The 14,341-nt window shown below is 48.0% G+C and overlaps 1 protein-coding gene across 5 annotated transcripts in view; it reads right to left on the reverse strand.

Moving 5' to 3' along the window:
- Nucleotides 1–12,619, reverse strand: part of LOC138746992 (platelet-derived growth factor subunit A-like) — a 60,967-nt gene extending 48,348 nt beyond the window's left edge. For 2 of the 5 annotated variants that reach the window (XM_069905800.1, XM_069905799.1), the window contains exons 1-3: nucleotides 11,700–12,615; nucleotides 9,792–9,888; nucleotides 1,184–1,288 (exon numbers count right to left, since the gene is read on the reverse strand). In XM_069905800.1, coding sequence (XP_069761901.1) covers nucleotides 1,184–1,288; nucleotides 9,792–9,888; nucleotides 11,700–11,759 — 262 coding nt within the window. In that variant the 5' untranslated portion in view covers nucleotides 11,760–12,615. Of the gene's footprint in view, nucleotides 1–1,183; nucleotides 1,289–9,566; nucleotides 9,730–9,791; nucleotides 9,889–11,699 lie in introns of those variants that run through there. The other 3 variants (XM_069905803.1, XM_069905802.1, XM_069905801.1) reach the window with 3 other exon arrangements.
- Between the last annotated feature and the right edge of the window lie 1,722 nt (nucleotides 12,620–14,341).

The following is a 14,341-nucleotide window of genomic DNA, read 5'->3' on the forward strand; positions in this document are numbered from 1 at the left end:
CAAAGAGCTTGCAAGCAGAGCAATGATAGCTCCACGTTAACTGGGCTAGTGTGAGCGAGAACTAGATCCACCAGCTCCCTACCCCCAGTTTGCTCTGTAAAGTGCCTGCAGCAGGGTCTGATGGTGTAGGCCAGTCAAACACGCACCCACCCCTATCTGCCAACACCCCTATCTGCCAACACCAATCACTCCATGAGATTTCCTGCAAACAAAGCAAGAGAAGGGGGAAGAAAAAAAACAAAGGAAATCTCCATTGTTTTATTTCCCTTGTTTTTTGGCTTTTTTCTTGAATTGGTTCCTTTTGCCACCGCATTCATCACAGAGCAGAACATCAAGGCTTGCAGATAAACAACCACGGCAAGATTGAAGACTATGTCAATATTAAGTCGGCCACAAGGTGTGCAATGTCCTTGAGCCGACTTACAGCTGGAGACAGACCAGATAACGTTGGCAGGTGGAGCTTGTGCTCTTTTGGGTGGATTCAGGAGGCAGTTGTGAGAACAGCCAATCTCAGGAGGTCACATTGCCGGACCCGAACTGCAGCAACAACTCACCTTTATTCCACAGCAGCATGAAAGGAAATAATGCAGCTCGTACGTCAAGCAGGGAAAACAAAATCACATCTGAACCTTAATGGGGAAGTGAGAGCTACAACTTCAGAGTTATTTTAAAAGTTAGGCCAAGAATCCAGGTACAAGTGCTCCTCAATTTACGATGGAGTTCCTTTATTCCACACTGAAAAAAAAATTAATGTATTCAGCTGAAAGCACACCGGAGATGAAGAATGTTTGAAGCATTGAACCATCGCCCAGGATCGTGAGGGTGTAGCGCACTGCATATCACAAGCGCGGGAACAGATCGGAATTCGAAATTAAAAGGATGGATTCAAACCATCGTAACTTTGAAAAATCGTAAGTCGGACCCTCGTAAGTAGGAGAGCACCTGAAATGGCAAAATCACCCAAGAAAAATGATGTCAATCTAATCTGCAACCGATCAAATCCAAAAGTCTGAATCACATTCCCCATGTTGTTATAAAGCAATAATGAATAATTAGTTCACTTAATGTAACCTCTTTCACGTTCACACACTGCGGTAAGGGAATGGAAATGCAGCGATCCAGCTTACACTGAAGCCAAAAGTCATTTATACTTTTATGATACAAGTGTTAAAACTAAACTTACCAATACTTCGCTTTCTCCTTATAGGTACAGAGCGTTTTGTGTACTCATGCTTTATTGTACGAATACTGTGAGACCTTTGATTAGAGTCAGATTGATCATCATCACCTGTAGCACAAGGAAAATAAAACATATTGGAACAGTCATGTCAACTGATGTATATCAATGTTAGTGATGAACACAGATATTTTAATGTGCGGCGTTGATCTATATCATTTCTTCAATGGAAACCCATAAAGCGTGTTTTATATCTCACAGGTGATTCAATCTCAAACAAGACAAAACAGTGTGATTTTTTTTGCAGCCTCAAGGTACTTCCTATTCTTGTTTGATGTTCAGACATGCAGGTTTCTGACCAGGAGCCCAGGAATTTAAAAGACAATTCTAGTTCTCTGGGGTTCTTTATATACCCTAAATGAAACCAATATACCCGATGGAGATGGAAGCAGAGCCCCTCTGCTCGGTTTGCCCTCATACATCACCAACCTATGCAGCTAACTTGGGCATAACAATACATAAAGAGATACATTACGGATAGGAAGGGATGAGAAGGATAATGCAGAACGTCAACTTGGTCAGCATGGACAAGTTGGGCCGTAGGGCCTCTTCTATGCTGTATGCCCGGTCCCTCTTCTGAGCAGGTACAAAATGTGCATGGTGTAAATTCAGATGTGGGAATGACTCCTGACTCGTGATTAAAAGTAGCTATTTATGCCAGAGGAAAAAAAACAGGAGGAATTCAAAGATAAACTCTGGAAAGTTAGGAATTTGTTCTCAATCAAATATTATCATTTATTTATCAAACGCATTCAGCATTTTATCTTTTCTCACCTGTTTGGATCACAGTGGGGGAAATAAAAACCCTTTGATTGCAGATGCTAAAAGCACAGTGTGATTATTAGACTTTGGCCTGCCCTCACCACAACACAGTTTCACTGATTTCACTACCTCCAGCGCTGGTGATCAAAGACAAACCTGCCATTCAACTAACTTCCTAACAGCTCTGCGCACAGTTACACATGAGAAAAAGGGGGCATGTTTGAGTGCAAGTCTTGACATGTGTGTAGGGAAGCAAAACACGGACGTGAAAGGTTATTCCCCCCACCTACTCACACAGGTGTGTGCAAGGCCACAGGGTCCCTCAGTAATCAGAAAGTACACTGAAGATTGCACATACTTGCATAAATAACAATCCAGTGCAGAGAGAGTCCTACACTTTGAAAGTGAAGGCACCACTTATGTATAACTGTTTAATATCCTAGGCCCAGCAGTTCTCAACCTTTGTTTTCCACTCGCACACCACCTTAACTATTGGAAGTAAAACACAAGAGTCTGCAGACACTGTGGTGGAAGTAAAAACACAAGGCTGGAAAAACTCAGCAGGTCAAACAGTGTCCTTTATAGGGCAAAGTTAAAGATACATAACCAACGTTTTGGGCTTGAGCCTCTCCTCAGGTATGGAGGCAAAGGAAAGAATTGGAGGCGAGATTTTAGAAACATAACTAAATAAGAGAACAAGTTACTGCTTAGCAAATCGGCTCTTGAAAGCACAAAGAAAATGAATGATGAAGGTTAAGAAACAAGACACTAAATGAGATTAGGAAAATCCCTCCGCTCCCCCACTGTGCTTTCTGTAGATGCACTGATTACAGCTGGGCTCTGGATCACGGCTACCAGTCAATCCTTGCCCAAGTGCCATTCTTCAGGTGTGACCTTTGACAAAAGAGTTGGCAGGTTACTCGACTGCATCGAAGGTGAATGAGTCTCAGATCATCCCCGCTCCACCCGCGAGAACACCCACACAAACACTCACTTTCCCTGTGAACCGCTGCATCGGAACTCAGAACCAGGAACCCCGGGTGATTTTTAAATCTGCAAACAGTGGCCACTCTGAAGGGCATCTCCAACCTGATCTGGGTGCCAAGTGCCTTACCAGACAATGCACAGTCCATCGAAATTTTTGCTTACAACATTTTGCAAATAGAACTGTATGGATAAAAAAAATCCACCCATCTAAATTCTAAATGGCCAGTGCAGCAGGTAGATTTTTAGAAATATCACACTGTTGATCTGTAACAACTACACTCTGAATAGCAAATTGATGAAGCCTCTTTCTTTTTTAATCTGTGGGAAACTGAATAATACTGCTTGCTGCACTGGTTTTTATCAGTGGGAACAACAGCCAAGTTCTTCCCCCCACCCCCCACTTCTGTTTCCACTCCCAGCCCCACCACCAAACACCACCTTCACATCCAAGCGGGCCCACAGAATATCCTGTGGGAGCATGATCTTGGAAAATAAAAACTTGGAAGGGTGCTGTGGGTACAGTGCCCTGGGTAATGTGTCTTTCAGTGGGGATGCCGCCTGACCTCCTCAGCATTGGTTGAGTCACACAGGAGGTCACTTAGCCCTCCCTGACCCTGCTAGCCAAGGAAGGGTAGCAATAATGACAAGCGCTGGATGTGTTAGCTAGCTCGACGTGCTTGAACAGACGAGCAGATCCATCCATTCTCCCCATGTCTGTGTGGGGGCTTTGGTTTCCTCCCATCCTTCAAAACGTACCAGGGTATAATTGGGTGGCATGGGCTCGAGGGCTGAAAGGGCCTGATATCGAGCTGTACGTCTAAATATTTTTTTTTTAATTAAAAAATCACAGAGCTTTTTGGGGAGAACACAGAACAATTTTAAAAATTGTCTGTTTTTCTGTATTCTGTTAAAACCCATTTAGAATTTTGCCAAATATTCTGAACAGAGCTAAATCTTCATGAATATATTTACAGTGGCACCACAAAGATTCATAAGAATAGTTAGCCCTGAATTTAATAGTTTGCTTTAACATTTCCATTAACAAGGCAAGAGTCACGTCTCTGTTGCTTCCTGCCTGAAACCTGTTGGTCTTTCAACACGTGGAGACGTCAATGAGGGAGAGCTGCCGACTGGCACATTCCAGGCTGCAGTACGCGTTGAGGGACGCGCTGAGGCCTGGTGTAGCCAATGCGAAGGTGCTGAGGGGAAGAACCGCAGTCTGGAGTCCTCCCATTACCGGGCTGAGACTGAGGGGAAGCTTGTCACACAACAGAGGAGGGAGTAACACAACAACAAGGCATCACAGGAGTGGTGTTGGGGTAAACAGAAATTAATGTAACAATGTACAGTGATGGAAATGTATGAATACAAAATGAAGGGCGGGAAGACACTTTGAACGGGATTCCTTTTTTTTGTAAATAATTTATTGTGAATAAAATCTATATTTATGAAAATAAATGTCTCTCTGCTGCTTCCCCTGGAAAATTCCCCGCAACGTGCTCATGCTAATTTACAGAATCATGTAGGTTTCTCTACTGAAGGAAGCAACTTTTTTTCATATTTTTAAATCTAAGATATCCATACATCTTCCTAACTTGCAATCTCCATTACAATGTACATGAGTACAAGGAAAATCGGAACAGGGGCCTTGGAGACTGCACCACCATTCGACACCATCGTGGCTGATTACTCAATTTCAGTCGCCTACTCCTGCTCTCTTTCCACGCCCCTTGACCCCTTTAGACACAAGGGCCATATCCAACTCCCTTTTGAATTTATCGAATGAACTGGCCTCGACGACTCTCTGTGGTAGTTCACAACTCTCAGTGAAGAATTCACTTTTGGTCACTACAGGCATGCATCGACTTGCGTCCAGGTTAAGTTCTGGAAGCGGGGACGCAAAGTGATTATATGCACGGAACGTGATTTGATGCCAGATGTCGGTGTCTCATATGTTCTCAAGACTAGGAAAATGTTATACAGTAGTATTTTTTTTGTAGTAAATAGAGAGAATGCACGTTAATGTAATAACACACGAAAAATAAAAAATATTATAGATTTCAGTTACATATATTTACTGTACTAGAAGTTAGGTGTATACCGTGTACAGCGTTTTGTTTTGGCTTTCGATCCCACGTGTCGAATGCATGATGCATGACTTGATGTTCACTAATGACTGCCAACGTCGGCCCCAGCGTAAATTTCATTAAGCCCTTATGGTGACCACAGATGTATCTGCGATCGGACGTTACTCGATTGGGAGTAAATTAAGGTACGGCTGCATTGCAGTGGTTTGCTTTACATACCAGCCACTTGTAGAGAACCACCAAAGCATAGGAGGTTGCCATTTGACCTGCCCACTCCATCCCTTTTCAACACTCTTTCCCCAAAGCCCTGCATATGATTTTCCCTCAAATGGTATTTCAACTCCCTCAAGACCAGTCTGCGTCCAGTCTCTTTGATGTAGAGCACACGACGCAGTAGGTGTTTAACTGCAGGGAGGTCGTGTCAGCTCAGTGCTGAGATAACTTGCAAGGTGACTAAAAGCAAACTTTTTTTTTAAATAAATCACTATTGTAGAAGAAAAATGTTGCACTTCTAGACATAGAATAGCGATTGGCAAAAGACAGGAATAATGTGAATTAAAAATTACTTGTACATAGGGGGTTGAGAGGGAACCTTATAGAGGTTTATAAAATCATGGCCTCCTCTGCTCTGTTTATGGGCTCCATTCCCTGTGAAGCAGTCAAGTTCAGTTGGTTTCTTACTGACTAAAAAAAAAACTTTGATTTCAGTCCCGAGCCCCCTCGTTAAATTTACAGTGGCCTCATGAGCCCCAATGATAGCCTGACTCTAGATAGTCTAGATTGACTTGGTTTCTACCACCTCTAATAAGAAACGAGTTCCAGATCACTACCTAGAGTTTGGCAGCACGGAACCAAGCCCTCTGACCAACTTGCCCACACCTAAGCTAGTCCCATTTGCCAGCATTTGATCCACATCCCTCTCAACCTTTTCATGTACCTGTCAAAATCACTTGTACCCACTTACACCACTTCCTCTGCCAGCTCCCTGAGGTGATAAAGAAGCCTCATCACTCCCCTCTTGGCTTAAATCTATGCCATTTCACCTTTGATTGCCCTACTCTGGGAAGAAGACTGCTTATCCTATCTATGTCCGCCAGGATTTTATAAACCACAGCATCCCAAGTTCATAACAACATAAGAAATAGGAGCAGGAGTCGGCCATCCAGCCCATCGAACCTGCTCCGCCATCCAATGTGATCATGGCTGATCTGATGGTTGCCTCATCTCCACCGACCTGCCTTGTCCCCAAATCCCTTAATTCTCCTACTATGTAAAAATCTATCCAACCTTGACTTAAATATATTTACTGCGGTCGCCTCCAATGCTTCAATGGGCAGTGAATTCCACAGATTCCCCACCCTATGGGAAAAGCAGTTCCTCCTCATCTCTGTCCTAAATCTACTCCCCTGAATCTTGAGGCTGCGCCTCTTACTTCTGGTCTCCCCCACCACTGGAAACAACTTACCTACCCTATCTTATCTCTGCCTTTCATAATTTTATACATTTCTGTAAGATTCCCTTTCATTCTTCTAAATTCCAGTGATTACAGTCCCAGATTAATCAATCTCTCCTCAGAAGCCAACTGCCTCATTCCTGAAATCAACTTGGTGAACCTCTGCACTGCCTCCAAAGCCAGTACATCCTTCCTCAAGTAAGGAGAACAGAACTGCACACAGTTCTCCAGATGCAGTCTCACCAGTACTTAGTACACTTGCAGCATTACCTCGCTGATCTGAAATTCAATCCCTCCAGCAATAAAGACCAACATTCCATTTGCCTTCTCGACAGCCGGCTGCACTGCAAACCAACCTTTTGTGATTCATGCACATGCACTCCCAAGTCCTTCTGCATGGTCACATGCTACAATCACTTGCCATTTAAATAATATTCTGATCTTCCATTTGTCTTTCCAAAGTGGATAACCTCACATGTGCCAACATTGTCCTCTATCTGCCAGACCCTGGCCCTACCTACCTATATCTCTCTGCAGAATCTCCATATCCTCTGCACAATTTGCTTTTCCACTCAATTTAGTGTCAACAGCAACTTAGATACATGACACTGTTTCTTCTTCCAGATCATTTATGTATACTGTAACAGTTCTAGCAGTTTTCACATCACATTATTCCTGTCCCGAAGAAATCCAAAATGTTTCTTCTGCAATCATGATTTATTTAGAAAAAAACCTTGTTTGCTTTTGGTCACCTTGCAAGTCATCTCAACAAAGGTCAACACTGACCTGACACAACCTTCCTGCAGTTAAACATCTACTGTATCCGGTGCTCTCATTGTGGCCACCTCTACATCAGAGAGACTGGATGCAGACTGGGAGTGTCTTTTGCTCTCTCTCTGTCTGTCTGTCTCCTTTCAGCCAGCCCCCACCCCCTTCCTTCTCCATTCAGAGATCTGCCCCTTGCCCTATTGCTCCTCAGCTTTTGTCTCTTCTGCCCTCCCGCCTATGACCTCTTACCAATTAGCCTGGACTCCCCCCCCCCCCCCTCTCATCGCCCCAACTTTAATTCAGGTGCCTGTCTGCTTTTTGCTCATACCTTGACGAAGGGCCCTGGCCCAAAACATTGCGTACCTTTACTTCCTCTAGATGTTGCGTGACCTGCTGAGTTTCTCCAGTACCTTTGTGTATTGCACAGTCTCCCTGACGCACACTTACACCCTGCTCCTGCATTCTGGCCCTTTTGCATTCACTAAGGAGGTAGCTGAGATCGCAAAGGATAGCAAGACCCTTTTGCTGTGTTATTTACTACATTTGCAATAACAGAACAAGATTTTGATGAACAATTATCTGTATTGCATAATGTAATGGTTATCTTTGCTCCCTGCCGAAGGAAACAAAACATAATGTGCTGTAATATTGCAAAATATCTCCCTTGATTGGCACCTCTGGTGAAATTGCAATTTTAAAAAGTATCTGGTAGAGGCAACTGATCGGAGACATTAACACTCTCTAGAGTTACAGCCTGACCTACATTAGTGTTTCCAGCATGGCCATTCAACCCTCCCAGTGCCACCAGTGCACAAAACAGGTATAACCTCCCCCACTCTCGGGGAGGCACAGTTGGAGTAGCAGTTAGCACAATACTATTACAGCGCCAAGCTCGATGTAAGGAGTTTGTCCGTTCTCTCCGCATCGGCCTGGCACTCCGATTTCCTGCCACTGTTCAAAAACTGTACTGGGAGCTGTAGGTCAATTGCGTGTAATTGGCTCATGAGCCAAAATGGCCCGTTACTGTGCTGTATGTCTAAAGTTAAATTAAATTTACTGCCTTATATTAAAACCTGTTCAATTTTTTGCCACACATTCTGGGCAGAGATAAATCTTTGTAAATTCATTACCCGTGCCACCACAAAGAGTAATAAGAATATTTAGCCCGGAATTTAATGTTTTAGCATTAGCATTAGTTTTACATTTTTACCTTAGCAGACCAAGTCAAATCAAAAGTTGCTCTCGGGCAACCCCAATGGAATCACAGAAGCATGATCCAACAGAAGATGCCATTCAGCCCACTGAGGACATGCTGGCTCTGCGCCATCACCCAACATCTCCACTCCAGTAAGGCAACTAGTCATTTACTTCACTGACGCTTGTGGGGACTACTTTATTTCCATAGAAAGTCGACAAAAGCACTACAAGACTTCGTATAGTTTTGAAATATTATTTTTAAAGGTTGCTCTTTAAACACTTGTTTGGGTTTGATGTCATTGCAATGAGAGCAAAGGCTGTAAAATTACTCCTTCTGTGGTAGTTTAGTTTCTGCCTCCTGTTTATGGATGGTCATTACTATCACCACATTTCACCTGGTCAATGAATAAAGTGGTGCAGTTGCCGGCACTGTTACCTGCTTTCATTTTATGCTCTTTATTACCAATGTGGCATTTTCACTGTAAACGACTTTCAAGTTGTTTGTGTGATGTTTGATCTAGTATTTTCCTTCTGCTGCCTTAAATCGATTGTGGAGATGGAGCTGTGTTTCAAGCGCAAGATATTTTTGAAGGAAGAAATTCTCTGGTTAATTTTTTACCACGTTCCTCTCGGGGCGTGGGGAAGGGACAGCAATGTCCATGCAAATGTCGAGGCTAATCAGCAAAATCCTTGCACTGTGAACACCGCAGATGACCAGCCAAGGGCTGGGCTCACCGTGGGACGGGGAATGCGTCTGTGACTGGACTGGGTCCAAGAATGCAGCCCTTCTATTTTGTCCCGGGGGTGGGGGGTAAAAATCCAGGATTCCCCTCCGGCTTGCGAACACGGCAGAGCCACCGGGCATTGCTGCTTCGCAGTCTGTTTGCGAGCCTATGTGGCCAGATGGGGACTGGGTTCTGACCCCTCCCCCTCGCTACTTGCTGGGGTTGGGGTTAGCAAGTCCCCCTCGCTACTTCTAAAAACACCCCGCTGGAGAAACTCAGGACAGTGGACTTTATGAAGCAAAGATAGAGATGCAGAATCAACGTTTCGGGCTTGAGCCCCCTCACCTTACCTTGAAGAAGGGGCTCAAGCCCGAAACGCTGGTTCCGCACCGTAAAGGACCCGCTGAGTTTCTCCAGCGGGTCGTTTTTAACTCCAATTACAGACAGGGTTTTATACCACGAGAAAGGTCCCTGCCGTGGTGAACCGCTGCTCCTTGAGTGCATCCTAGGGTAACCGTTAGAGGAAATAAAAATGCACACATCTACATGAAATATGCATTGAAAACAGAATTTACCTACGGATTCAATCTCCAGGAGGCGCTCAAGGTCGCGGATGCTGGTAATGTCACTGTGGGCCAGTTTCTCCAACAGTTCTGGGGGGAAATCGGTCTCCTTCAAATAAAATGGACAAATTAGTGTGAAGCAGCGAGAGAGTTGGCCGACAGAAAGAAGCACGTCGCGGCCTCTCCTCGGCGCGGAAAAGCTTTGAAACTTTCTCATTGCTTTTAAAAGTGCATACGAACTCAAATGTCAGGATGATTGGAAATGAGGGGGGGGGGGGGATGAGATGGGGAGGTGAGGCTGTGGGTTTGAGGATGAGGAGGGGCTGTGGGTTTGAGGAGGGGGAGGTGGGGCTGTGGGTTTGAGGATGAGGAGGGAGGAAGGTGGGGCTGTGGGTTCGAGGATGAGGAGGGGGAGGTGGAGCTGTAGGTTTGAGGATGAGGAGTGGGAGGGTGAGGCTGTGGGTTTGAGGATGAGGAGGTGGGGCTGTAGGTTTGATGATGAGGAGGGGAGGTGGAGCTGTAGGTTTGGGGATGAGGAGTGGGAGGGCGAGGCTGTGGGTTTGAGGATGAGGAGGTGGGGCTGTAGGTTTGAAGATGAGGAGGGGGAGGTGGGTTGTAGGTTTGAGGATGAGGAGTGGGAGGGTGAGGCTGTGGGTTTGAGGATGAGGAGGTGGGGCTGTGGGTTTGAGGATGAGGTGGGACTGTGGGTTTGAGGATGGGGGCACGGTTCCTTCCAGCATTTGTGCCCAGTGCGAGGTTCATACACTCGACCGCTCTGATGTTACCGCCCGCAGTTCAGTCGGCTCTCTGCTTCGGAGCCAGTCGTCGGATAAAGACTCCAGGTGCCGAATATCGAGGGCATTAAGGAGTCACTGGGCTCATGGTGGGGCATTGGGGGCTTTTGTTGCCTTGTGACTTTTGAGCAGCCTGTCATAGGGACTCCCCTCAAACTGCAAGGGGAGATTCCGCCGCGACCACCCCGTGCCTCTTCCCCATCCACCGACACGAGTGAAGTCCCACACATTCCTGTTCGGTCCAGCCCCTTCACCCCACGGAGACACAGACTTGATTCCAGCCCCGACACTCTCTCACACCTGCTCCTACACACCATCGGGTGCACGCACACCTACAAACTCACTAGAATGTAAAACCACCCCACTCACAACACACACCTGCTCCAACACACACGGAGACCCAAGCACAGGGAGGGATTCCCTTGAATGCAGAACCCCACACAGGCACACAATCCACCCCAACCTCTCTCCACACACACACACACACACCGGGAGAGAAAGCCACCCCGTCCCCGCACATCTCCCAGGACCGATACAATCCGACGCGAGAGTTTCCAACGCCCTGCAAACGGATCACCCACAAAGGGGCTTCAGCGAGCGCTATCACTTCTTGTCTCTTTTCTCCTCCTCCCTTCCCCCCCTCTCTCCCACCCACCCCTTCCTTTTTACATCTCGGTGTCTTTCAGTGCAAGCGCCCGTTCTATACCTTCACGGTCCAATTGCCTGGGGTTTTATTTAAACTGTTCGTGAATACCGTGGCGCTTCGCAACACAAGTCGAAACTTGCCGCAAATAAAAATGCTGTCACGTCCCAGCAGCGCGACACCAAAATATCCCTTTCCCGGGGCAACAAAACGCACTCGGACTCCTGGCTGAAGAGAATGGGAAGTGTAATGAACGATTGCAAAAAAGATTCTCCTAACACCAACCCCAGCAAGTCGGCGCTGGGAGTCCACGGCGCCACTGTGTTGCAACACAAAAGCAGTCCCGTTGTCACTCTCTGGGACCCCCCCCCCCCCCACCCCCTCCTCTTTAAAACTTCGGCGGAAGAAAGTCTCCGAAACGGCTTGAACGCTCAGATAAACTGCAAGGAGGGGAGAGAGAGGAGGGGGAAAGCCTCCATTTACCTCAGTCAACACGCCAGCCAGGTAACACAGTCCGAGCACTAAGCAAAGTGTGCCTCTCATCGCGCTGGAGTTGGTTTTCCTTCAAGAAAAAGAACCGATCATTTAGGAGCTCCGGGAGTGCTCCTGTGCCAGCCAGATTCAGTACCATCCCTCGAGAAAAGTAACTAGTGTGGAGCACTTATTGTTTCACATTAGGGTTTGTAAGTTTCCTTGCGAGCTCTCTCTCTCTCTCTCTCTCTCCCTCTGGCATCAGAAGTTCACCAGCCGGTAAATCTGCATATTTGTTTAGATCAGACCAACAGAAAAATCCCCATGAGTCAACAGTGCACCGTTCTGATACCGCCCATCACCTGTCTGCTGCTCAGGGCTCCAGGATGAGAAGGTTGCTTCACACCCCTTAAATTGTTCTCTCTTTTTAAAAAAAGAAAGTTCATGGCATGATCTGCTTCGAGCTCTTTTTGCCCGCGTGTGTGTTTGCATGAGTTGTTTAAAAATAGTTTTCTTCGGCTGGTGCAGTTCTAGCCCAGATTTTGTCCTATTGCAGGAATAGTCTCTCAGTCAGAGCTGACAAAGAGACAGGCTGTTTTCAGTGGTCTCCTCTCATGCTCCCGAGTTCATTGAAGCGGGTGCAAAATAAGGCTTCATGTCACATCGAGGGGAGGGGGTGAGAGTATCCGCCTCGGGAACCTTGGGGGGGGGGGGTTCTTGACTTGCTCGCGTTCCATGGCTCTGAGGGATGAGGGGCGCAGGGGGTCACTTTATAAATAGATAGACTCCGGTCGCCCACATACCTGGAGACGAGAACTGGGGAAGGTGGAGAGAAAGGCAAAGGATAAGAGGGTAAAGTGGGATGAGGTGAAAGGATGGAAGGAGGGGACGGGAGAAGTTGAAGGGATGGGAGGGGAGGACAATAGGGGATGGGGAGAGTATTGGGAGGCAGAGAGGGGAGAGGCGATGGGGGCGGGGTGCGGAGGGGGAGAGGGATGGGGAGGAGGGTGGGGAGGGGGAGAGGGATGGGGAGGAGGGAGAGAGGGGGGAGAGAGGGGGGAGGGAGAGAGGGGGGAGAGAGGGGGGAGGGAGAGAGGGGGGAGGGAGAGAGGGGGGGAGAGAGGAGAGAGGGGTGGGGAGAGGAGAAGGGGAGTGGGGGGAGGGGAGAGGAGAAGGGGAGTGGGGGGAGGGGATGGGTGGGGGGAGGGGATGGGTGGGGGGAGGGGGGTGGGGGAGGAGAGAGGGGTGGGGAGAGGAGAAGGGGAGTGGGGTGGGGGGATGGGTGGGAGGAGGGGAGAGAAGGGGTGGGAGAGGGGAGAGGAGAAGGGGTGGGGAGAGGAGAAGGAGAGGGGAGTAGGGGAGAGGAGAAGGGGATGGGGAGTGGGAAGGGGGTGAGGGGTGGGAAGGAAGATCGGGGATGGGGAGTGGGATAGAGGAGGGGGCGAGGGGTGGGGAGTGGGAGAGGAGAAGGGGAGTGGGACAAAGAAGGGGGTGAGGGGTGGGAAGGAAGATCGGGGATGGGGAGTGGGACAGAGGAGGGGGCGAGGGGTGGGGAGTGGGAGAGGAGATGGGAGGGATTGGGCGGAGGAGAGAAGGAGGGTGACACAGTGAAGTCGCGGTCACACACTGCACTGTCCCTCCCCGTCTCCTCCTGCCAGTCTGAGAGACGGGACGAGTGACCAGTCAGAGCCAGGCGCCTCCCACGTGGCTCTGTGACGTCCCTGGGTACTGCGTGTGTTTCCGGGGACGGCGGTGGGGAGTGGGGACCGCGGGCGCTGATGTTTGCAGAGGATTTCTCTGGCAGGGCTGGAAGCAGCATGGCTGGTGGCCGCGGGTGAGGCTGCAGCGTGAGGAGCCGCCGGCAACTGTGCTGTGTACGCGCCTTCCTACTGCCAACTCACACTGTAACCACGGGATGGCTTAAGTTCCACGACAGATCGCTCGCCCTGCGGTCACGGGAACTCCTCGATTAGGTTTCTCCCCTGGGGGAAAAGAAACGAAAGTCCAGACAGGGAGAGAAACAAACGTCCACCCTCAATAATGTGCAAGGTGTTTTAATCGTCATCCACTGCCCCTCTTTAAACATTTATTGTCTAATTGGTGTCAGGACAACAACCTTGTGCTCAACCAAAGAGATGATTGTGGACTTCACGTGGAAGTCTGGGGAACACGACCCTGTCCTCGAGGGCTCAAGAGGGTCAAGAACCTCAAATACCTGGGTGTCAACATCTCTGAGGATCTGTCCTGGAGCCTCCACGTTGATGCAATCACAAAGAAGGCTTGCCAGCGGCTATACTTCGTGAGGTGCCTGAGTCATCAAAGACTCTTGTAAACTTCTACAGGTATACCGCGGAGAGCATTCTGACTGGTTGCATCACTGCCTGGTTTGGAGGTGCCAACTCTCAGGATAAGAATGAACTCTAGAGGGATGTTAACTTGGCTTGTGGGCGCCAGATGCCGTCTACATGAGGCGGTGTCTTAAAAAAGCAGCCTCTATCCTCAAAGACCCCCACCATCCAGGCCACGCCCTTTTCACCCTCCAACCGACAGGGAAAAGGAGCCTGAAGACAAGCACTCAGCAACACAAGGACAGCTTCTTCCCAGTGCCATCAGATTCCTGAATAATCAATGAACCAAAGACACGGCCTCACTTT

This window comes from Narcine bancroftii, chromosome 12 (assembly GCF_036971445.1).
Source record: "Narcine bancroftii isolate sNarBan1 chromosome 12, sNarBan1.hap1, whole genome shotgun sequence".
Classification (NCBI taxonomy): domain Eukaryota; kingdom Metazoa; phylum Chordata; class Chondrichthyes; order Torpediniformes; family Narcinidae; genus Narcine; species Narcine bancroftii.